General features: G+C 43.2%; 1 protein-coding gene across 2 annotated transcripts; it reads left to right on the top strand.

Moving 5' to 3' along the window:
* The first annotated feature begins 216 nt into the window (after nt 1-216).
* On the top strand, nt 217-24,276 carry olfml3a (olfactomedin-like 3a). 2 transcript variants are annotated; one of them, XM_066672270.1, is made up of 4 exons: nt 11,437-11,850; nt 13,527-13,933; nt 18,841-19,123; nt 22,492-24,276. In XM_066672270.1, exons 2-4 carry the CDS (start codon nt 13,817-13,819, stop codon nt 23,280-23,282), a joined length of 1,191 nt encoding a protein of 396 aa, XP_066528367.1. In that variant the 5' UTR covers nt 11,437-11,850; nt 13,527-13,816; the 3' UTR covers nt 23,283-24,276. The 2 variants fall into 2 exon arrangements, with proteins under 2 accessions (XP_066528369.1, XP_066528367.1); XM_066672272.1 differs by lacking the exons at nt 11,437-11,850; nt 13,527-13,933 and adding an exon at nt 217-245.
* The last annotated feature ends 323 nt before the right edge of the window (nt 24,277-24,599 follow it).

Genomic DNA, 24,599 nt, shown 5'->3' with positions numbered 1-24,599 from the left:
AGAGCTAAACTCAGAACAAGGACTAAACATTGAACAGAGATGATAAATAATAAATACAGGCTCCTAGCACTAGAACCAAGGAACATGGACTGACAGCAGACAAATGACCCACAGACGTAGGCTATAAAAAGACACCACAGACAAGACACACCTGGGAACTAATTAAGACACATGACACTAGAAACACAAGGGAAGGGGATCACCTGATCAGTGAGAACATGAGGGCAAGAAGATCACATGACGAGGTGAGCACAAACAAGAAGCAATACAAAACAGAACACAAACCAGATTATGTTACAATACACACATATCCATCCATTCATCCATTATCTGTAACCGCTTATCCAAATCAGGGTCACAGTAGATCCAGAGCCTACCTGGAATTATTGGGCGCAAGGTGGGAATACACCCTGGACGGGGCGCCAGTCCTCCACAGGGCAACACACACACACACATTCACTCACACACTCACACCTACAGACACTTTTGAGTCGCCAATCCACCTACCAACGTGTGTTTTTGGACTGTGGGAGGAAACCGGAGCACCCGGAGGAAACTCACACAGACACAGAGAGAACACACCACCCTCCTCACAGACAGTCACCCGGAGGAAACCCACGCGGACACAGGGAGAACACACCACCCTCCTCACAGACAGTCACCCGGAGGAAACCCACACAGACACAGGGAGAACACACCACACTCCTCACAGACAGTCACCCGGAGGAAACCCACGCGGACACAGGGAGAACACACCACCCTCCTCACAGACAGTCACCCGGAGGAAACCCACACAGACACAGAGAGAACACACCACACTCCTCACAGACAGTCACCTGGAGGAAACCCACGCGGACACAGGGAGAACACACCACCCTCCTCACAGACAGTCACCCGGAGGAAACCCACACAGAGAGAACACACCACACTCCTCACAGACAGTCACCCGGAGGAAACCCACACAGAGAGAACACACCACACTCCTCACAGTCACCCGGAGGAAACCCACGCGGACACAGGGAGAACACACCACCCTCCTCACAGACAGTCACCCGGAGGAAACCCACACAGACACAGAGAGAACACACCACACTCCTCACAGACAGTCACCCGGAGCGGGAATCGAACCCACAACCTCCAGGTCCCTGGAGCTGTTTGACTGCAACACTAACCTGCTGCGCCACCACATATATAAAATTTTTTCCAAACTTTTGAACAGAGAGAGAGAGAGAGAGGTGTGGGGGGGGGGGGGGGGGGGGGGGGGCACTGAAGACCAGAGCAGAAAGGAAAGTGTGTGCATGGCTATGAGGGATAGAATAGCAGTGAAAACACGCTGATTAGGCAAATGATATATGCTCCACCACACAACTGTCACAATTTGTAATTTGTGCACCTTTTAACTCCCTGACCTTTTGCAGTGGAAATGCAAATTACTTGCATACCGCAAGCAACGGTGTGGCCAGGCTCCAGCTTTGCTTCAGTACGTTTTTTGGGTTTTTGTTTTGCTTTTGTTGCCAAAGAACAGAATAGTTATTTCCAGTCTGAATGTGATATTAAAGCGGTCGGTGCTGTGTATAAAGTCGCTGTCTAATAAACATGTTAACCTCTAAAAGTTTAACTTGGCAAGAGAAGAAACAAACATTCCTAAATCCGAATGTGATTCATATTATTAATACATTCATTTTAGACCATTCTCTCGGTCCAACAGTTCACATAATGTAAGCAGCTGATACGTTCAGATGAACATAGGAAAATAATGGGTCCCTGGATATATCATAGTTAGTGTTATGCCGGCCTTTATCCATCATTTGTTCCACCTCGTCATATCACACGTTTATAATCTCCTGAAAGGCTTTCCCTGCGAACTCCTGCACAAGGTGTTATTTGAAATGTCTTTGAGATAATTCTATTAAAGATGTTTACACGTCAGGGGAGTGCCGTTGAGGGAGAAAGACTAGAGCAGTGTTTGAATTAAAAACCAAGCTCAAGAATCACACCACACACTTTCCCCACTAATCCTTAGAAAGTAGTACAATCCTCTGGAGGTGTTTTACCAGAAACTACACTTTCACCCTCTCTCTGTACCAACCTGTATTATACCTTAATGCATTTCTTTTTTTTTTTAATTATACACTTAGATAAGAAGGTGCTAAAAGGGTTCTACAACTAAAGTACAATTTAAAAGGATTTACGCACCAAAAATATAGTCATAAATTATTTCCATCCATTATCTGTAACCCTTATCCAGTTCAGGGTCACGGTGGGTCCAGAGCCTACCTGGAATCATTGGGCGCAAGGCAGGAATACACCCTGGAGGGGCCACCAGTCGTTCACAGGGCAACACACACACACACACACATTCACTCACACACTCACACCTACGGACACTTTTGAGTCGCCAATCCACATACCAACGTACGTTTTTGGACGTGCATTTGGGAGGAAACCAGAGCACCCAGAGGAAACCCACACAGATACAGGGAGAACACACCACACTCCTCACAGACAGTCACCCAGAGGTCTGTGAGGAGTGTGGTGTGTTCTCCCTGTGTCCGTGTGGGTTTCCTCCGGGTGACTGTCTGTGAGGAGTTTGGTGTGTTCTCCCTGTGTCCGTGTGGGTTTCCTCCGCATGTGCCGGTTTCCTCCCACAGTCCAAAAACACACGTTGGTACATGGACTGGCATGTGTGTGAGTGTGTGTCGCCCTGTGAAGGACTGGCGCCCCCTCCAGGGTGTGTTCCCACATTGCACCCAATGATTCAGGGTAGGCTCTGGAACCCACCGTGACTCTGAACTAGAAAAGCGGTTATAGACAACAGACGGATGGAAGATAAGTCCTTAAAAGGGTGGAAATTCACAATTTTCCTTTTATTAAAAATTGAAATCAAGTTATCAGCAAACTCAGCTGTAGTCTTGACAACCATATTGTTGGGGACACAGGCTATGACTCTCCTGGGTTTTTTTCTATAGGAATCAGGAGTAATGTGATGGCAAGGTCCTGCAAAATGTTTGGAATATGGAAAGTGGACCTCTTTGATTCATATTTGAGCGCCCTGTACAAAGATAGCTAGATCTTTACATTATATTCAGTTTAACTACACCGTCATTCTTTCAATGTTAAAACAGTTCTTCACATTTGGCTTGCGTTAAACTAGAGTGTTTTTTCTCTGCCATCACTGAAATAACCTTTAAGACACTAGGGTTCCTTTAAAATTTAAAGTGCCCTTAACAGTTGCACACTTTATCCACTGAAAGGTTGTTTAGTGGTTCCTCAGGAGCCTTAGTGACCCCCTTTTTGTTTCTTTATTTTCTTAAGAGAGTACAGATACTTTTTTTTGTGGCAAGATAATACTGTTTTGAAAAAAAAAACCCAATATTTGTGGACATAATTCTCTGGGCACAGGACAGGTTTACAGTCTCGTGCTGGCAGAGGAAAATTCCAGAAATAAACTTTCCAGACTGTGGGAGTGAAAACAACTCCCTTTCTTTTCAGCGAGCGCCACCGGCCTCAGTGCGATATTCATCAGTGAGGATAACCTCTGACCCCTGGAATCATATGACACTGTGTGGTGCAGATCCTGCTGTAGCCAGCCAGTCTGACCGTGGCAGCACGTCTCTCTCTCTCTCTCTCTCTCCCTCTCTCTCTTTCACTAACTTTCTCTTTCTCACTGGATCTTATTCTCTGTCATTCATTTTCTGTCTGTCTTTTTCCCAACCCGCCATTTCTCTTTAACCTTCTCTTCTTTCTCTGCCCGACTCGCTGCTTTCTCACACACTTTTAAATACAACACATATCAGTCTCTCTTCACAAACCTCTGTGTTCCTTTTCTCTCTACCTCCCTCTTTTTCTACCACTCCATCTCTGTCACATGCAGCACACATTTCTCTTCTATCGGTTTCACCATTTCTCTCTCTCTCTCTCTCTCTCTCTATCTCTCAAACAAATACTAAACATCTAGATTTACGACTTGCAGAAGAAAAGGTTATTATCTGATTGTTTAATGTATAATAATAATAATAATAATAGAGCATTTGCACTATTACAAACTACAAACTAGAACACTTGAAACTTTCCAGTCACTTGGTCTCAGGTGCTGCTTTCCTCCCTGCCCTGCAACACACAAACCTAGCTGCTGACAGGCCTCTCTTGTCTCTGGGGTTCGTGTATGCACACACAGGACCCTGATTTGAACAGATGTGATAAGGTGGAACCACAGAGACGGAGCTGTAAGCCATGTCCAGGTCACACTATCAGTCTTTAAGGCATGTTGGTAGCACATCATCTCTGCAGTGTGGGTTCGCATGTGAACTGCAGGTCTATTGACTTCATTTTTGGCCTCAATCCAACCCTTAAATCCTGCTTAATTATAGCCAATAATTACAAATTCCCACCAGAGCTTGAGAAACATTGCATGTTTGAGGTCTGTGAAATGCATTTGAAAAGAAACTGAGAAGTCTCCAGCATCCCACTGTTGGTCAGATTTTTCTGGACGCTGGGATTCAGATTGTTAGTCTGGTTAAAAAAATACAAAACAAAAAACATTGTATCAGACAAAAATGTGAAACCAGATCAGAGTTTTTCTGAAATGCTAAAACACTTCTCCTGAAATCTCCTCCCCTTCTTTCAAAACAGTAAACACAAAACCCAAAGCTACATTCACAACAAACAGATATATACATAGCCTCTCCATGGACTCACAATGAAATTAGAACACAACTGAATTTTTGACATACAGATCTTTACATACAGTATAATGTACTGCAATTTAGAGTACAGCTGTACAGCTACAGAGCTATACCCATTAAAATTGATCTTGTCTACAATAATACAGAATTATATTTCACACAGTCGACATGCTTTATTCAGACAGACCACATAAACAATGAGAGTCTCCTGTTGTTGTGAGAACACACCTTTTCATGCACTCTCATGTGGCCGTTTTTGAATTCTACAAATAGAGGACACTTCAGAGTATTAGAGAGTTAAATACAGTAAAACTGAAATAGCAAATTTCCTCTAATACCGTTTGTTCTGAACTCTGTCTAGTTTACTGATGGAGCATTGCACTGAGCTGTGTTCCTCTATACTTTACCGCATTGTAGCTTTCTGTTTTTGCCTGTTGCGAGTTAACAGCAGTGTGACAGAACTGAAAAGTATGATGTTTACGCTTTTGTGAAAAGAGAGATTCATTCAATAATGAGTTTTGCTAGTTGATAGGTTTGTCCTGAGAATGGGATTTATTCATTTTTTCTTCATTCATTCATTCATTCATTGCCAGTTCAGGGTAAAGTCGTAGTGGGTCTGGAGACTACCCGGAATCACTGGATGCAATGCAGGAACACACACTGCAGGGGGCGCCAGTCATTGGCAGGGTGGCTCACACATTCACTCACACCTACAGACACTTGTTGAGTCACCAATCCACCTACCAACATGTGTTTTTGGACCGTGGGAGGAAACCGGAGCACCTGGAGGAAACCCACCAGACACAGAGAGAACACACCATACTCCTCACAGACAGTCACCCGGAGGAAACCCACGCAGACACAGGGAGAACACACCACACTCCTCACAGACAGTCACCCGGAGGAAACCCACGCGGACACAGGGAGAAAACACCACACTCCTCACAGACAGTCACCCGCAGGAAACCCACGCGGACACAGGGAGAACACACCACACTCATCACAGACAGTCACCCAGAGGAAACCCACGCGGACACAGGGAGAAAACACCACACTCCTCACAGACAGTCACCCGGAACGGGAATCAAACCCACAACCTCCAGGTCCCTGAAGCTGTGTGACTGCGCCACCGTGAAGCCCAGAATGGGATTTAGTGTTTCACAAGTTCAGAAAAAAATGTGAAAGAGTCTCACTTTGCTGTTTTAACTCTTCTGAGAATGTTTTACACTAGTATTCCTGGATCTTAGTGGATTAGTCTAGGGTCACATGACACCACTCCAACTCATCTCAAAGGTATTGGATGAAGCTCCATCAATCCAGAGAACAGCCCAGTGCTGGGAAATTGTATACCCCTCTGGCAGACTCTTGGCATTGAGCATGGTGAGCTCATATGCATCTGCTCCAAAGCATCCCATTTTAATGGCCATTTCTGGGGAATTTTTGTGGAAAACTAAATTCAGGTATTACAAGGGGGTTCTGGAAACCTTGCTAATTAGCTAATTGAGGCTAGCTTATTTGTAGACATGTCCTGTCGAAAAGTCTGCTCCTCAGTGTCTACTGCCAGTGGCCACAGGTGGGATTTAAGTGGTAGTGAAGACTGCCTGTCCACTCTGCCAACCTGGTCTCACAGCTATTCGTGATATAGTCACATATACAGGGGACTGCAATTCATGACATAGTCGCATATTTTCGACATTTTCGTCCCCTAATTCCGGCCACTGCTGTATATGGTGCAATTCCACTCTCTCTCTTCGCCAATCGCATTGGGTAAAACAATAAAACATCAGATCAAGCCTTAGCAGGGCATTTAAACATCAGTCTTGCAAGAAATTAAAACAATATTTAAGTATCTCTAACAGTGTTGTAATTCTTTGTGTTCAAAACTGCATGTGGAACACAAAACATTTCCATTTAGATATTTTCCTCAGTGTAAAAGTTAGCTTAGTGGTTAGATTCCGTTTCTCTGAGGGGAAGATCTACCGCCATTGTTATCCTGACATGTAGAGTACGGATACCAACACAGGACAAACGCAATCTCATTGTGAACCTCTCAAAACCACTGAATGTGGTAGCAACCGTGTCGTTTGACTGTCACAAGCAGGGGAGGTGGTCAAAGTTAGGGGGCGCTAGTAATCTTAGCCGCATTGGCGCATACTTAAACAAAGGGTTTTTATCTAAAAACATATTTTCTTTCAAAGTCAAGCAAGTCTTGGACATTAATCTACACACATATGACTCCTGAAAATGTTGATTTGAGTGAGTAAAGTACTTCTGTTTATTTACAGTTAGCTAAGATTTCCAATATTGTAATTAAAGTGGATGGAAGTTGGGGTAATTACGTTAATTACCATAGAAACCGTCATATCCGTGCGCTGTGTTATGCGACAGTAACACGAAAACTCCTCCTCATTAAGACGTCATTACCATCCGTTAATACCACGGTCTTATTTTTATTTACAGAAAAAATAACATAAATAATTCATTATTTACTAAAATATCGAAGCAAATAACGGCTAGAGAAATGTAATTTTCAGTATTAATCTTTTGAAAATTAGTCAAAATAACGTTAAGTGAAAAAAATGTTCTGGTTAGAGTTAAAGCTAAAGTAGGACACCAATAATAAGCACTGCTTAGGAGAAATATTATAATAAAATACTTTATGCCTTTGTTGGAATAAGAACCTCTGTTATGTAATTCGCATTATGCCTTTTTCTATGTTATGAGTGATGATGCCTGTAATGAGGCGGAGTTTTCGTGCTACTGTCGCATAGTGTTTCTATGGTAATTACCCATTCACTTATGATCGCATAAAATGTGGAAAATATGTGACTATTTCACGAATTGCAGTCCCCTGTATATGTGACTATATCACGAATAGGTGTGAGACCGGGTTGACTCTGCAGACATTTGAGCAGAAATTTCTACTCATTTCTAGGCTCCTGTTACACTTGAAAACACTGTAGTCAATCTCAGTTTACGTCTTTTGTTAACTAGTGACCTGTTTATGTGAAGGCATGTGAAGAAATACACTGAAGTAGTTGAAGTATATACAATAATGAAGTGGTAAAATGGGTACTTAACATAAAACAACAAAGGTCTTAATGAACGCTGACAGGTTTTTATTGTTGTTTCACACTATTTATCAAATTTTTGTGCATTATGCCACTGATGATTGAGGACCATTTTTCTTGTCATCTCTCTGAGCCTGAGAGTGTCAGTGTGTTCAAGCCTTTGTCACTCTTCAATTTCCCACTGTACACAAGCCACTGACTGATCAGGAGTTATGAAGAATTCTTGGTAAATTAGTCATATTGGAAGTAGAGCGGAGATCCAAAGCCTGTGTGTGTGTGTGTGAGAGTGAGTAGGCAGTCGGGCCCAGAGCGTGAGGCGACATGTTTGGCTGCTGTGCCCTGCTGGGCCTGGGAGGTGCTGCTGTAATTAAGGCCTGCTGTGGTTAATGCTATGCACAGACACACCCCCTCCCATTTATGTCTCAGTGGAGATGTGAATGTTAGCATTAGCATCACAATCTAGACATTTCACTCAGTCTTGGATGCCACCATTTTTGTCTTATGATAAAAATAGGATGCTTCAGGATGGAGGCTTGATAGGACCAAGGCTGAGCACTGGGCCTCAGTCACTAAACACTTCCCCACACCAACTTACAAGTGGATTGCAGCTGTGACACACTCAGGAAAGCCTTCTGTTGGTTTTTACCCGTTTCAGCCCACTTGCTCTGCACTGTTGGAGGCGGGAGTGTGAGGACAGTTTGCGCTTTGATGAGCAGAGTTTGTTTTTGAGGGAGGGCAATGACGCAGCTATGTGTGTGTATGTGTATGGGGGGCATGGCATAGTGGGCGGCTGTGGAGTGGACTGGCTGAAGGGCAGTGGTGCCCAGAGACTGTGTCTATATTTCCAGTGGCTAGGCTTCTAGGCCGAGTACACCCCGCTAGCATGAATGCTGCTTTGTCAGGAATTTTCCAAGCACTGCAGCTGTCTGTCGCTGCAGTGATGTGTATGGTGCTGAGCTAACACACTCAGAGGAGCTTGTAAATTAGTGGTGTAATGACATTTCTCAAAATGGATGCGGTAGATGCCACGCAACAACGTTTCTCCTTCAGCACAAAATCACGCAGTTACATTCAGAGAAAACTGCTTCACGGTCCAATGCTGCTGGAGCCTTAAAACCCACCTCGCTGATGCTTGGCATTGAGTACGGCGACCTTAACCTTGTGCGGCTGATCCAGAGGGTCCCATTTCAATTTGTGTTTTTCTAGATCATTCTAGGTGAGTATGTTTTCTCAATTGGAAAACTTTAACATTGATGAAATCCCTCAAAAAAGGGCGATTAAAATTTTGATTAAAATAAAAGCCCTTTTTATAAAATTCTGTTTCCTCTACGCATTCTGTTTTGCTGCTCGAAACCGATCTAATGTGTTTACAAAGCCCAAGTGTCACTTCCCAGAAGCAGCAAGACTGACAGAAACTCACTTGAAAGTCTGTTCTACAACTTGCTCTTTGTCCTCTGACACGTGTGCTAAACCAGGCCTTGACCTGTTGAAGTGCGACAAGGTACCTGCAAGCTTTAGGAGCTGTGCACAAAGTCGGGGCCAGTGAAGGAGAAAGGGAAGGACAGTGTGAAGGTCAAAGAGGTGAATGACCGGACTCCCAACCATAAATGAAGCATGCAAGCGCCCCAAGGGCTGGAGCCAGGCAAAGAAAAAAAAAGGAAAAAAAAGTGTGGCAGAGCCAGTGTCTTGCTAATAAGACGTCTGCTATTAAGCTGAACTGACAGCAGGAGAATTTGAGGAGGGAGAGGCTGGCTCCAGTGCACTCAGTCAAGCAGAAAGCTCCCGAACACAGAGGCTAACGCAGGTCAAGTGATTTGGCGCCTCGGGTGTATTAAAGCTATTTACAAGAAGCCGAAGGATTTACAGCTGCTTTGGTGCGGCCCTGGTTGGTTATATGACCGTGAACTAGGTGGTCGGGTTTTCTGACCCTCTCCATCATTATTTTGAGCCAATAAAAAATGTTTGCTTTCATATATGTTTGGCTTCTGGGGCATGTTATGTTTGAGGGGGTGAGTGGCACAGTGAGGTATTTATTTGCTGCTCTGAGGGGGGCTCCATATTGACTACTGACTCCCACAGAGAAAATTTACATAGCTGGTACAAAGCTTAGAAAATGGTACATTTTGTCACATAACACAACAAATAAAGCTGACTATCATATTAAACTGTAGTATAGTAAAATAAATAGTCGTTCGTTGCTTATTTTATTTTATTTTTCACAAACAGCCCGTTACAAATGGTGGACTAAAAGCGTTAAGGGCTGCCTGTAGCTACGTGTTTGATGGTGCTGCCACCTTGTGGATACAACTGGTTATACACTTAGAGTTATCGTTTAACGCGACTCGGGCAGCACGTACAATTACAAAACAAACATTAAAAAAAGGAAGAAAACGTTTTACCACCAAAAATTTGCAAGCGATATTAAGGTTTGTAATTATTATTATTACATTACATTTTGTCTGGCATGAGATTCACTTTGTGGTTCCTGAATAAACCCGTCTTGCACATGGGGGCAGTACATATTTAAAATCTGTTTAGGTTCCTGACAGACACTACACCAGATGTCAGTAAAATGGATGTTCCATTATTTTGGAAAAAGAAGAGCAGAAGGAAGCGGAATTCAAATACATTATAAAGAATATAGTCCTTGCATTGCTTTCTTAACCAATAAATTAAAAAACTAAAATGGAAAATTAAGGGCATTAGAGGGCTCCTGTTGCTACGTGTTTTTTGATGCTGCTGGACTGTGGATTCAACCGTGTCATGCTTTTGTCCTTGTTTGGTCATGTGACATGATTCCTCTGAAGTGTCATGTGGTGTGTGTTAGCCTCATTGGGTCAGGTGACCCACTTCACAGGTATTCCTTGTTGACATTAATTTTTGTAGTTTGTAGTTTATGGATTTTCGTGTTTGTTTTTATGTTTATTAAATGTGTGTATGTATCTTTACACTTATATAGCGCCTTTCTAGACACCCAAGGACGCTTTACAATTCACACTGCTCAGAACACTCAGTCCACACACACTGGTGAGAAGCGGCAGCCAAACGCGCACAGCGTACTCTCGACCAGGAACGACCGTCCACCTGGAGGACTGCATTGGACACTAGGGTTTAACCCAGGATAGAGTGCCAATCCATATCTGGGCTCACACACATTCACTCACACATACACACTTATTCACTCACACACCAGGACAGTTATTAGACAGAAGCCAATTCACCTACCCTCCATGTTTTTGGACTGTGGGAGGAAACCCACGCAGACACGGGGAGAACATGGAAACTCCACCCAGATGGGACTTGAACCCAGGATCCCAGCTCTGGGAGGTGAACGTACTAAGCCACCGTGCCACCCAAATCCACACTGGCATTTGCAATCTCTCGTTTTTCTCTTCCAGAGACAAACTGGTAGTATGCTTTTAGGTATTAGCTTTAAAAGGGAACTTTAAAAAGAGGAAACAATCTCATCTCAGAGTCATTCTGATTTTGCTCTGCTTCTTACACAGAGTGCTAAGACTTCAAATTGTCCCGCCTCCTCATCTGAGTCACACCAATCACGTAGCTGAACCAAAAAACAAGGTTAAACAGAGTAAAGCACACACACAACACTCACGGAGAACTGAGCTGTGGGTCATTCTCATTTGACGGAACATGTGTGAGGGCCAGATGAAGGGCAGTGGTGTTGGCGTCATTTTTGGGCGTAAATTGTCGGGGGTCCAGTGAAGGCAACAGCTGGGTCTTGATGTGCCTCAATATCAGCCTCTTGAAGCACTGCACGGTGATGGAAGTGAGTGCACTGGGGCAGTAGTTGTTGATGCAAGACACTGTGAACTTCTTTAGCACAGGGATGATGGTGGTGGCCTTGATGGTTTTTCTAGGAGATGTTGAAGATGTGTTGTTCATTATTCACTTATTAAGTCATCAAAAATTCCAATGGTTAACTTTGGCTCTTCTGGTAACACTCAGTTCCATTAACCTAAGAGTGTGAACGAAAGGCCTGTGATTCCACTGGATGCTACTGGAGAGCTCAACATGCTTGGAGGAGAACACCAACTGTTCAGACCTCTTATGCCCTCTAACAATCACCTGTTCTGGTAAGCATTGTATTTTTGATGAGGGGTAAAGAGGGGTATGAAGGTGATCCTACTCACTGAGAAAGAGTGAAGCCAAATACATGGTCTAGGACTCCTAGCCCCAGACAACAGTGGCATCACCCAGGATCAAATTCACAATCTCCAGATGATGGGGCCAACAGAGCAGTATGTGTTAATAAACACTGATTTCAGCTCCTCTGTCTGTTATGTAAATTCTAGCTTGGTAGGTTCCAATCTGTAACCACACTTACACAGATGTTACAGTACAGAAGAAGCAGGGGTTTAGCATGTTTTAGATCTGAGGCACAACCAAAGCCAGTGGAAATGTTCATTCACACATTGTAAGCAATTACACATTTCCAGCAGAGATGTCTCCAAAGTCCAAATATTGCTCTTTATTTCATAACAGTCTTTTTTTTAGGTAATTGAATGAACAAAATGAATAAAAGTCGCTTTTTGTGATTCTTGTTTGGTCAGGATTATGGTCTGTCTCTGTCAGTGGAGGTGCTGGCCAGTTACATAGCAGTTAGAGCTTGGGAACAGCCAATATGCTCTTTAATAAAGCAGATTTAGTGTGGGCGTCATGTGTCTGCCTCGCTGCTGTCACAGTTGGTTAATTGAAAATATGAGCTGTAGTTGCTTTGGGACAGATTTAGCTGCTTTTAATTACACTGTGGCTTACTTAGGGTTATAGCAGATAAGACACAATAAAACACATATTACTGAAAATGATTCATTTAGGACTTTTCTTCTTTTTTCTTCTTTTTCATTTATTATGCATTAAAAAAACTGAAATACATCTAAATAACTACATATTGTCACTTTCAGTATTACTGGGTATTAGGCATCACATTTACATCTTATTCTATTGAATTTTCTGTTTTTAACAAGCATCACAGCTCAATGGACACTCTGGCCTAAATAAAGATTTAACTAGTGCTACTTCTGCGAGTTAGCATGTTGATGTAAACATGCTAACTCGCATACTTGCTGTTGAGTCTCTAGAATAAAAAGCCCTTCTGATACTGTGTCTTAACCATAGCCAGTAATAATCTATGTTTGAGAACTAAGTGTTTTAAAATACATTTTGTTTTCATTAGCTAATGAATGCTAACGGAAGACAGATAGCTACCGCTAGCAAGCCATGTTTTTTTTAAACTGTCATATTACTGTAGTAGCTCTCTCTAGAGCCACATTACTGTGGAGAGAATGGAATTCATTTAATTAGTTACTTCCTAAGAAGAAACATTATGCAAAAGTTGTGCTGAATAAAAATAGTATCTCTGATTTTGTGCAATAAACAAGTTAAGAATTAGAGCAATGCTAGTAATGCTAATTGTCTTTATTACTTTATATTACACACATTGAACACTGAAAAAAACATGAAAATAATATTACACTGTTACATTGTGAATTCAGTTGAAACAATCAGGATGGGGGTGCATTGGTTTCATTATTATTATTTTTATTATTGTCATTATTTTTTGCTGTATTATGAGTGGAAAAATAAAGATGATACTTGGTTGTTTTAAGTTCTACTTTATTATTTCTGCTCTAGTTGTTTTTTGTTTTTAGGGAGTGTAAAATGGAGTTTAGTCTACTCTATCACTGATGGTTAGTCTCACATCATTTAAAAACGTAGTCACATGGATTTTAAACCTGTTTTTACTCTACAGCTTCACCCCAGAGGCCACAGAGAGGCCGTAGACACATGGCTCCTCCTTCAGTGTTTATAAAAACATTCCAGCCAAGAAAGAGAGCCAGAAAATACGAAACCCAAGACGCTACCCCTGTTCTTGGTCACTTCCCGTCTCTTTCTCTCCTGCGCTCTCTTTCTCGCACTCCCAATCTTAGAGGAGGTCTCAAACCCAGCGGAAGCTGGAGCTGTGCAAGAGGGCTTTCAGCGTACAGGGACTTTTGAGACCATTTTGCGGAGTTCCCAAAGTGTTCCCAAACTGAACCCAACATGGAAGTAAGCTTCCTCTTCTCTCTCCTCCTCGGATTTTTGGCTGAACTTTCTGAAGCCCAGTATCACTACCAGGGTCTGATGAACTACCTGGAAAGTCGAATGCTTGCCATGGAGGTAAGAACAACTCTGTGTATCCCATCAAAAGAAGGAAAAACACAAAAAAGCCAAACTGTAAGCTTTAAGTTTCCATTGCTTTCTGCTGTGACACCAGTTTTTAAGCCTTCTTCACGTTTCCAGATGAGATGAGAGAGGCAGATAATACTCGCTTTAACTTTGTTACTGTGCAAGAGAATGCATCGATTCTCAAAGGATGTCAAGGAGAAATGCAGAGTCATTAAATCTTCCCCCTACACTGTTATGCTATAAAACAGAGCATGATTTACTCACCTGTTTATGTTCTTTGTTTGCCACATGGGTTTATATATATATGACGGTGTCTAAAGGAAAGTTAAACCTAGTTAAAAGCCCTTGCAGAAGAACAGTCTGTTGCAATGGCAAAGGGGAACAAATGACCTATTACTCCCCCTGATTTTAGGAGAAATGTTACGTGTTATTGCATTGGACATGCGTGCAAACGAAAGTGACCACCATTATAGCCACAGAGCTGTGGGTAGTCCTGCTCTATTTGGAGTGATTTAAAAGTTTCTCTGAGAATGAATAATGAATATTTGTACAGAGAATCATCCAGAAAAATAAGCAGGGCATTAAGAGAATCCTCACAGTTGGCTAAGTGCACTCAGCAGCCAGAAGTGCAGGCTATGCCTGAGATTTGTTGTAAATTTCTGCCTTTGGTGTTTCTTTAATATCCAATCACTCCAATTCCGCGTGTTCAGACTAAGGCTCTCCAATTACTGTGATTTCTCCCAGACTCATCACCCTAACTGCACCTTCAAAGAACGAAACAATTAGACCCTAGCTCAGTGCTTCATTTCCATTCCCTTTATTTTGTTTAGCGAGCTGCACTGGGCTCAGCATTAATTCTGTTTTCCCTGTAACAAGTGTAAGAGTGCAATAAGAAATAATATGGAACGTGTGCATCAACCGCAAACAAATCAGATATTTTACACCAACACAATTACTGTCTTTCAGTTTACTTACTCTTAGAAATGACTGTGTAAGATATTTAAATGAACATGGCTGAATTTCAAGCAAATAGAACAAAATGTATGTTATGAGCATCAGATACTATTTGGTGAGCAGACGATACTGTTTAATTAGTGCCATAATCTAACTGGTGAGCACCAGATACTATTTGGTGTGCACCTGATACTATCAGCTATATTAACAGATACTAAATGGTGGCCATCATGCAATCTGGTAACTGAATGCTAACCAATTGCTGAGTAATATTTACTTAGGATGACCAGACGTCCTCTTTTACCCGGACATGTCCTCTTTTTTAGACTTAAAAAAATGTCCGGGCAGAATTTCACAAACGTCCGGGATTTTGTTTTTCTAGCGCTTACATAGAACTTCGAGAAGTTTCGTTCACAAACTAGTCCCGCCCTCCCCTACTCCGATTGGTTCTCTTGAGTGAAAAGGGGGCGTGGTTAAGTAGTCTAAAATCTTCTGATTGGACGGTCTGACTGTAGAGCTACCGTTATTGGTCGATAACCTTCTCTGTAAACATTTAATTGGTCAGTCTGCACGTCAATAGTTGTCCACCCCAGGAGACATGTCCTATTTTTCATCTCAGATCTGGTCACCCTAATTATACAGATATCCTTAAAATCCTTATTTCTTATTCTCATTGGAGTTCAGATTATCTTGATGATATTGTTATAGATTTTTGGTGTTACATGTATTTGGTTTTCTGTTTTCAATTTGACCAGTTTTGGTCTGAAACATTCCAATGGAGGGCCTTTTTCTGATTTGGTTTTATATTTTGGGGCTAGCATTGAAGACAGAGATTTGTTTTAAATCTTATTCTGTACTAAATAACCGTCCGGTGAATAATTATCCAGTCCTATCAAGTCACCTCAGATATAACCAATTCATTACATTCTACAGATTCACAGCTGGAAGGGTTTTCAGACAATTGCACATTTCCCAAATATAGGTTTTAATATGTAAAGCACCTTATGGAACTGTCTCATGTTCAGGAAATTCTTCACTGGGGGGCGCTGTTCAGTGCTTTACATCAATGACAGTTTCCTTCTGGTCTTTTTTAGCTTCATGTACATTTTCAGATTGTAATTTCTGGAAAAAAAACTTTTGCTGCAGAGGTTGTTTCCTTCTTTTCACCTTAAACATCAACAAACTCTGTAACTTGACTAGCCATGCTCAGTTGTCATTGTTTTATGTGTCTCTATGAAGCCTGGTCACCCCCTTTGTGGACTTTGTGAGGGTTGAATGCACGTGCAGATAGACCCCTAGTGGTGCTCAAGCACCTGCCCTTTGCCCTGGAATTGAAAAGTCCCCTTTCCGCTGGAGCCCATTTTTTCTCCCTCATTCATCAATATTTAAAAATAAAAATTAACCTCTCTGTCATCAATTCTCCCCAAAAGTGTGTTGATATCTGACGGGCATTTATTTGAGTTCCTGTGAGAATTCTGCCCCGATTTAATCCGCGCGCACAAGCTCCCGCCTCGCCCCTCCCTCCGCCCCTCCCCCCTCCTTCTCCGGTTAGCACTCATGCTAAAAACCTCTCCTCTGACCCGCAGCTTCAGACAGACAGATAATGACAGTGTTTGTGCCATCCCTGACGTCGTTTGGTGCGAAATTAACCACAACAATTAACATTACAGCGCCGCTGTAAACACTACGTGGTCGGAATATAGAACGAGCGGCCAGGAGTCTACACAGAAAGGCCGTATTTGCTGTAGTAGACCTCCTTATCGTAACGCTTTCCCCTCTTGAGAATATTCATGAAGCGCATGCAAAACAGGGAGGGTTTTGATTGGCCTGTTCTCTACACAGAGTCTGTCAGTCAGCCAATCAGTTTTTAGTGTGGGCGGTTCGCTGAGTGAGTGGAAAACGCTGTTATAAACAGACCTCTATCAAAATGTAAAAGATTTTTGTGGTGGGAGCGCGAGGGGGTTGTTGTCGAGGTCCGGGTCCGGGGGTACCTCCCTGAAATGAGGTTTTGCAACTCGGATTGACTGGCATCCATCCATAACGCATAGCCCACACGTTTTGTACTCATGAGTCATGTAATACGTGACTTTAAAGCCTTGTCCACTGTTCACTGACGTATAAAGTATATTAAATGCTTTACTTTTATCACAATAATTCAGAAAAAAAGTTTAAAGATAGAATTATTTTTTGATTATTTAATATATGGTTTGGTTATTAAAAGCACCACACTCCTCACAGACAGTCACCTGGAAGAAACCCACGCAGACACAGGGAGAACACACCACACTCCTCACAGACAGTCACCCGGAGGAAACCCACGCAGACACAGGGAGAACACACCACACTCCACACAGACAGTCACCCGGAGGAAACCCACGCAGACACAAGGAGAACACACCACACTACTCACAGACAGTCACCCGGAGGAAACCCACGCAGACACAGGGAGAACACACCACACTCCTCACAGACAGTCACCCGGAGGAAACCCACGCAGACACAGGAAGAACACACCACACTCCTCAGAGACAGTCACCCGGAGGAAACCCACGCAGACACAGGGAGAACACACCACACTCCTCACAGACAGTCACCCGGATGCAACCCACGCAGACACAGAGAGAACACACCACACTCCTCACAGACAGTCACCCAGAGGAAACCCACGCAGACACAGGGAGAACACACCACACTCCTCACAGACAGTCACCTGGAGCGGGACTCAAACCCACAACATGCAGATCTCCAGAGCTGTGTGACTGCGACACTAACCTGCTGCGCCACCGAGCGTTTTTCTTTCTTTATTTACGTCACTACGAACATGTAACAAAACGTGTTTCCAAAATCTGAAGCTCATGCGATACCCCACAAGGGTGGTGGTGGGGGGGTGGCCATGTTTAAAATAGGTCTAATAGAGAATGTGTGATACATCCAGGGCACTAGGTGTCCGTACAATTGCTGTGTCATCATGTAAAGGGAGAAGCACTGGAGAAAATGCTTTTTCGAGTGGGTCAGTTGTACAATGACTATCATTTCGGTAAATACAGGGACCTTCCCAAACGGATTCCTCTTTAAACGTGTCTGAAGTGAACAGATTAAATATTCTCTCACTGGCATTTGGTGTGATATATTACAGTGTAAATATACAGTGTTATACATGTAGGCTTAAATAACATTTGACCCATTGACACTGCTTCGAAGTGGTGGTAAGCGGAGCTCAACTAACACAAGCCCAAATCTTGTTTACATTATTTATTTTCTCTTGCTTCTAAGACGGTTAAGATTTGAAAAGATGTGTCAGAAAAAGGACTAAATGTCTTGCTTACTTACGTAAATGATTACTCTTTTGTCTCAATACAATTATTTTACCTGAGCTCTAAGTAGAACATTTAAACCAAGAACTAGAATGACCTTTAAAAACATTCTTAATGTTATGTTCACCATACAATTTCAAATGCCTCTCTTTCACCAGCGCTGAGAGCCAGACGAAACATTTTCTCTATTTCTAGATAGCACTAGGGTAATACCCGGTTTTTAAACCTGGCTCTTCCACTGCACTTAACCACACCAAAGCCAGCTGAGGTTCCAGAGGACGTTTATTTTGTGCTCTGTGCAAACTGAAAGGCTGGTCTTTGAGCAGTCTTTGCTTCTGAAAACAGCAGCGGGTCCTAGGTTTATCTCCATGATTTATCTCATATTGACATATCACTGAGTTGCATTGTCAAATTTGAAGGATGGGCTCAACCCCTTGTGGATTATTATTTTTTTTAAATATTGCTATCTGTGCCACACAGAGTCAAGATTAAGATGTAATTAAGATTATGTAATAGAATATAATGCGGTACACTTCTTAATTTGAATTTAAAATAATTGAATGTTGAACTGACCGGACCCGAGGAAATAAAACTTTAGCCGCCATCAGGGTCTTCTTTGTTGTTTTCCAGGAACGAATTGCTCTATGGCATGAGCAGAATGACCGCTACAACTCAGACCTGAAGAAGTTCAAGCAGCAGGCCTCGGAATTATTGGAGAAACTGAGCCAGGAGCATTCCAAACTGAAGCTTGACCTGGAGGGGGCAGGAGTGAAGGTGGACCGTGTGGAGCGAGAGATGGACTACATCGAAACCAAGAACCCACCCAAACCATGCATTAAAGCAGCTGACAAGATGGTGGAGCAAGAGGCAGTGGTCGAACAGAAGAAGAAGGAGCAGTTCTTTGAACTCTCTGGTGAGCCACAGTGGGCTTTAAATGGGTTGATGAGAGGGGGCTTGTGTTTGGGGCAAACACTGAAGAGAACAAGGGCTGCTATGGCCTGGCTCAAAGAGTCGGCTGTTTGTTTTTGGTCACGTACCTTCGGGTTCTGTCCTGAAAGGTTCCTGGCACATGAACCTCAGGCTATATTTAACAACTCATTAAGTTCTACAGTAGTGTTGGCAGCAGTTTCTATGGAAAAATCGATCACTATACTGGAAAACTGAGAGCAAACACTGCGTTGATTATAATTTGCTTTTTATAGGCACATTGTTAAAGCCAAAACAGAGCAGAGACCATTCCCGTAAATAACATTTTGGCTATGATTCTGTTGACATAGATCCACAGAGACATGATGTTATTCATGGTCGTGTGTGACCTGGTGTGCTCCACTGCTTGCCAACAACAGCTCTTTTAAATAAATCAAAGAAGCAGTGTATTCTGTATCAGTGTTAATATTGTCCCTTCCTTCCACATCAAAAATACTCCTAATACAAATGGAGCACAGTCCCCAGAACAGTGCCAAACTTGGCTGACACACTGAGTAGCAGCGGTTTGATGACAGTGAAGTTGGCTCATTATAAACCACTACAATGCAATGATTTATATTACTTAAGGTGGCTCGGAGGCAAAGGTGGGACAGAAAATCAAGAACAATGTTTGGGTACATTAACTATTCTTGGCTTTTGTGCTCTTGAATATGGGATAATAACTCGAGCAGTGGAAGATTACATCAATCAAGAACCCAAGGATGTAAAACACACAAGAAACCATAATGAGAAACAGCCCAGCTAGCGTTAGCTCTCACAGTTTAGCCATTCCTGCAAAGTCAAATGACAAAGATACTGAGGAAAAATTACTTTTCAAAATGTGGGATGGTGGCAAGGCAGTGATGTTGCTGCTGCAGAATTCCAAATGCAACCAGTGAAAACTTGTACCAGGTTGAGTGTGCAGGTCAGTTGATCAACCGTAGTGATGTCCAAAAGCAGCTAACAGTACAACAACAAAATGTCTACAACTACAAATAAGAAGTACTTCAGCTTTATCAACCAAGGTTTGTTTGTTTGACTGACCAACACATCACAATCTAATGAGGGAGCAGAGAGGCAGTTCACCTTTTTGTCTTTGTGATGTGATGTAGTTTTTTCCCCCTACTACCTGTTTGTTAAGTCGTGACATATAGATCTTGTGAAACGTCACGTCCAGGTCCAAACTAGTGATTTTGCCGCTAAATTTAGTGACCTTTCAGATGTACTAATGAGTTATTAAGAAGAAGAAAAAATCTAGCTACTTTCTGTACAGAAATGATTCTGTAAGAATGAGCCTACCTGGAATCATTGGGCGCAAGGCGGGAATACACCCTGGAGGGGGCGCCAGTCTTTCACAGGGCAACACACATTCACTCACACAGTCGCCAATCCACCTACCAACATGTTTTTGGACTGTGGGAGGAGACCGGAGCACCCGGAGGAAACCAACGTGGACATAGGGAGAACACACCACACTCCTCACAAACAGTCACCCGGAGGAAACCCACGTGGACATAGGGAGAACACACCACACTCCTCACACACAGTCACCCGGAGGAAACCCACGCAGACACAGGGAAAACACACTACACTCCTCACACACAGTCACCCGGAGGAAACCCACGTGGACATAGGGAGAACACACCACACTCCTCACACACAGTCACCCGGAGGAAACCCACGCAGACACAGGGAAAACACACTACACTCCTCACACACAGTCACCCGGAGGAAACCCACGTGGACATAGGGAGAACACACCACACTCCTCACAGACAGTCACCCAGAGGAAACCCACGCAGACACAGGGAGAACACACCACACTCCTGACACACAGTCACCCGGAGGAAACCCATGCGGACACAGGGAGAACACATCAACTCCTGACACACAGTCACCCGGAGGAAACCCATGCGGACACAGGGAGAACACACCACACTCCTCACCGACAGTCACCCGGAGGAAACCCACACGGACACAGGGAGAACACACCACACTCCTCACCGACAGTCACCCGGAGGAAACCCACACGGACACAGGGAGAACACACCACACTACTCACAGACAGTCACCCGGAGGAAACCCACACGGACACAGGGAGAACACACCACACTCCTCACAGACAGTCACCCGGAGGAAACCCACGCAGACACAGGGAGAACACACCACACTCCTCACAGACAGTCACCCGGAGGAAACCCACACGGACACAGGGAGAACACACCACACTCCTCACAGACCATGCCGCTCTTGTACAAACCTTAGCTACTTTATTTTAGATAATCGATAGCACAGCTCATTAGAATACATGTTTGGACCCGGAAATGGAAAAACGTCACGCAAAACTTAACAAGCTGATATCACTCCACCTTTTTTCAGGCCATGTGCCGTGTTAGAGCATGTCTGTGTGTTTTTGAGGAACAGGCCCAATTATATCCTATTATTCTGAGACATTGTGCTGTGGTGTGGCTTGGAGCACTGTTCTTTTGACTGCTGAGGTCAGTCGAGGTTCTGTTCAATCTCAGCTCACATTAAAAAAGTCCTCTGTCATTTGTCCAGAGTTGGGTCCCTCTTGTAGGAAGCAGATGCTGTGTACCTTCAGGCTGCAATATCCTATTGATTAGAGACAAAACAAAGAGCACTAGCTGCAGTGAGTCAGACCATTCCCCGAGGATGTATACTCACTTTTTCCCCACTTAACTGTCATAAATCACTTGAATTGTGACACCTTTGCAACAGCTGCCTTTGGCAACCCAACACAACTAGCAGAAGTGTCAAATGTGCCCCATCCCATTATTTAAAAAAAATTGGTCTCCTTCTTGTACTCAAAGCTAGCGTCTCTGAAACGTGCTGGAGTTGCTGTGAAACCTACTGGCAGTGGTTTGCGGCCGGCATCAATCCCTCTTTCATCTTGGCCTCATTTCCTTTAGGTTAATACTTTTCTCCCTCTCCCTTATTCTGGGTAGAAACTTTCAGGAAGGAAGTTTTATATTGTTGCTTTCCACTAAAAAACCTGCCGCCTCGGGCAAGATATGTGCGAGAAACTGAAGAAGGAAAAAAATCATCAAATATCCAGTGTTTTCTGGATATTTTCCAGGTATGAAGTGACCTGAATTATTAAATATTGCTGAGTTCTTTCATCTCAAGGTAAAGGATAAAAAACACTAATGTGGTGTCAGTTGAAAGTTTAGAATTCACACTTTTGATGTGGTTTCCCCACTTCTATGAGTGGCGAAACAGAGATTATGACCACTAAGGGTTAACCGTCTGGTATCTTCACTCCTGAACCTTAATGATTTATTTATTTATTTTCAGTTTGCATTGACATTGTGTCAAACATCCGAGCCATGAAGATCCTGAAAAGGGTAGGCAGCCCCAAAGGAGTCTGGACGAAAGATTCCAAGACTGCCAAGGTCTATATTTTCAATGGAACTTCAGAAGATACACTGTATGAGTTCAACTCAGTGAAAGACCTCTCAGCATCAGCAGGCGTATCTAAGGGCAAACAGATTACCCTCCCTTCTGCCTGGACTGGGACTGGTCATGCTGTTTACGATGGCTTCTTGTATTACACAAGCGAGAGATCAGAGTTACAGGTGATCAAATATGACCTGAAGAATGGTTCCATCGCAGACAGCGCTGTACTTCCAGTGGAAGGCCAAATCCCGGTCTACAGCCTCAATCCTGAGACTCTTGTGGACCTAATAGCAGATGAGGAGGGGCTATGGGCCTTGTATCCTGCTGGCGACACCATCAACCTGGCTAAGATGGACGCTGAGACTCTGGATATTGAGCAGATGTGGGACACGCTGTGTCCCAGGACCAATGCTGAAGCTGCCTTCATTGTGTGTGGTACGGTGTATGTGGTGTACAACACCAGGCCCTCCAGCCGCTCCAGGCTGCAGTGTGTATTTGACGTGAACGACATGACGACCAGTGGAGAAGCACCACTGCTGTACTTTCCCAGGCGCTTCGGTGCTCACTCCAGCCTCAAGTACAACCCAGTGGAGAGGCAGGTATATGCTTGGGATGATGGTTATCAGATCCTCTACAGGCTGGCTCTGAGAAAGAAGCTGTGGGCTATAGCACCCCCACCAGAGGAATGACTGCTACTACAAGGAGCACTTACATAAGACTGAAAAAATGCCTGACCAAAAAGATTGTACTGTACTAACTCAACTTCATAAATGCAACTATGATTGTGTCACAGCCTCTGTAAAATGAAGTAAAGTATATCATAATGTCATTATGAATGTGTGGGTAATGTACTGCTAAGTCTTACAGCCTCAAACTCTTCCAACATCCAAACTTTAATATTGTAATTCACACAACATCCTTTGGTTTTCAAAGCATGCTTCTTTATTTTGACACAGATATAGTAGTGTAATGGAAGCTTGAAATGAAACGAGTAACGTGCAAATCTAACACCATTCATTCATCCTTATCAGGGTTCAGAACCTACCTGGAATCAATGGGCACACAGCAGGAACAATTACTGCACATGGTGCTGGTAAATCGTATGGAATTTGCTCATCAAAATTAGTGACTGAATGAGTGGTTCCTCCAGGTGTTCCACTTGAATACAGGGAGAACACAGTAAACCCCACACCTGACATGAAGCAAAGATAAAACCACGCCCCAGGGCAGTGTAGGAGGGATGCTACTTGTTGCGCCATGCTGCCCCAACCATAGCTGTAGTGGGATTGATTTTATTAATAATCCTGTCTTTTCTCATTTGAGACAAGTGTGTGTTGATCAAAACCTCTAGTTTACACACTGCAAACTGTCAGAACTTGTTTCTATTTTCCCCTTTGGGTGCCAGACATGTCTTTGCTTATCTACTGCTTTTGGGTTTAGGAGGAAATTAAGTGTAAACTATGTGTAATTCGATCAGCAGGTTCCTGTGATACGCATTCGGAGGATTGTAATCAGATACTCCTTTACTGTGCATCCGTCTTCACTGAAAATGCCTGAAATCAAATGGGACACATTGAAGCAACTGCACAAGCACAATACTCAGTACTAAGCACTGTTTGGACGGCTGGATTAGACCCGTTATCATATATCCCTAGAGTAATGGAACACTGTCTAGTAGTGCATTTGGGATGAGTTGGAGTGGTGTTATTAGACCACTTCATCTATTATTAATTTATCTACTAATAAACTCATCATCCAGCACATGTACCTGACCTCCCTTACGCTCTTGTTTTACACCACCACCCACACACAGCCCACACCCATCTACTGCACTCATAGTGATAAAGAGTAGAGAAGAACAACTAACACCAATCTGGACTTGCCCTGTAAACTCACATATGAATGCTTGGTCCTCTGGGACAAATCTAAATTCCTCCTTTCCTTTCCTTTCCTTTCAGGTGAGTCTCTTTGATAAAAAGAATGTGCCAAGACCCACGTGCAAAAAT

This window comes from Hoplias malabaricus, chromosome 5 (genome assembly GCF_029633855.1).
Source record: "Hoplias malabaricus isolate fHopMal1 chromosome 5, fHopMal1.hap1, whole genome shotgun sequence".
Classification (NCBI taxonomy): Eukaryota; Metazoa; Chordata; class Actinopteri; order Characiformes; family Erythrinidae; genus Hoplias; species Hoplias malabaricus.
The sequence above is the reverse complement of the archived record's forward strand: the minus strand, read 5'-3'. Positions and strand labels throughout refer to the sequence as shown.

Bases quoted from the DNA above. Each gene is read 5' to 3' on its own strand.
- olfml3a (XM_066672270.1), top strand. From the start codon at position 13,817: ATGGAAGTAAGCTTCCTCTTCTCTCTCCTCCTCGGATTTTTGGCTGAA. The intron at 13,934-18,840 runs GTAAGAACAACT...GTTGTTTTCCAG, and splicing joins GTCGAATGCTTGCCATGGAG to GAACGAATTGCTCTATGGCA. The intron at 19,124-22,491 runs GTGAGCCACAGT...ATTTATTTTCAG, and splicing joins GCAGTTCTTTGAACTCTCTG to TTTGCATTGACATTGTGTCA.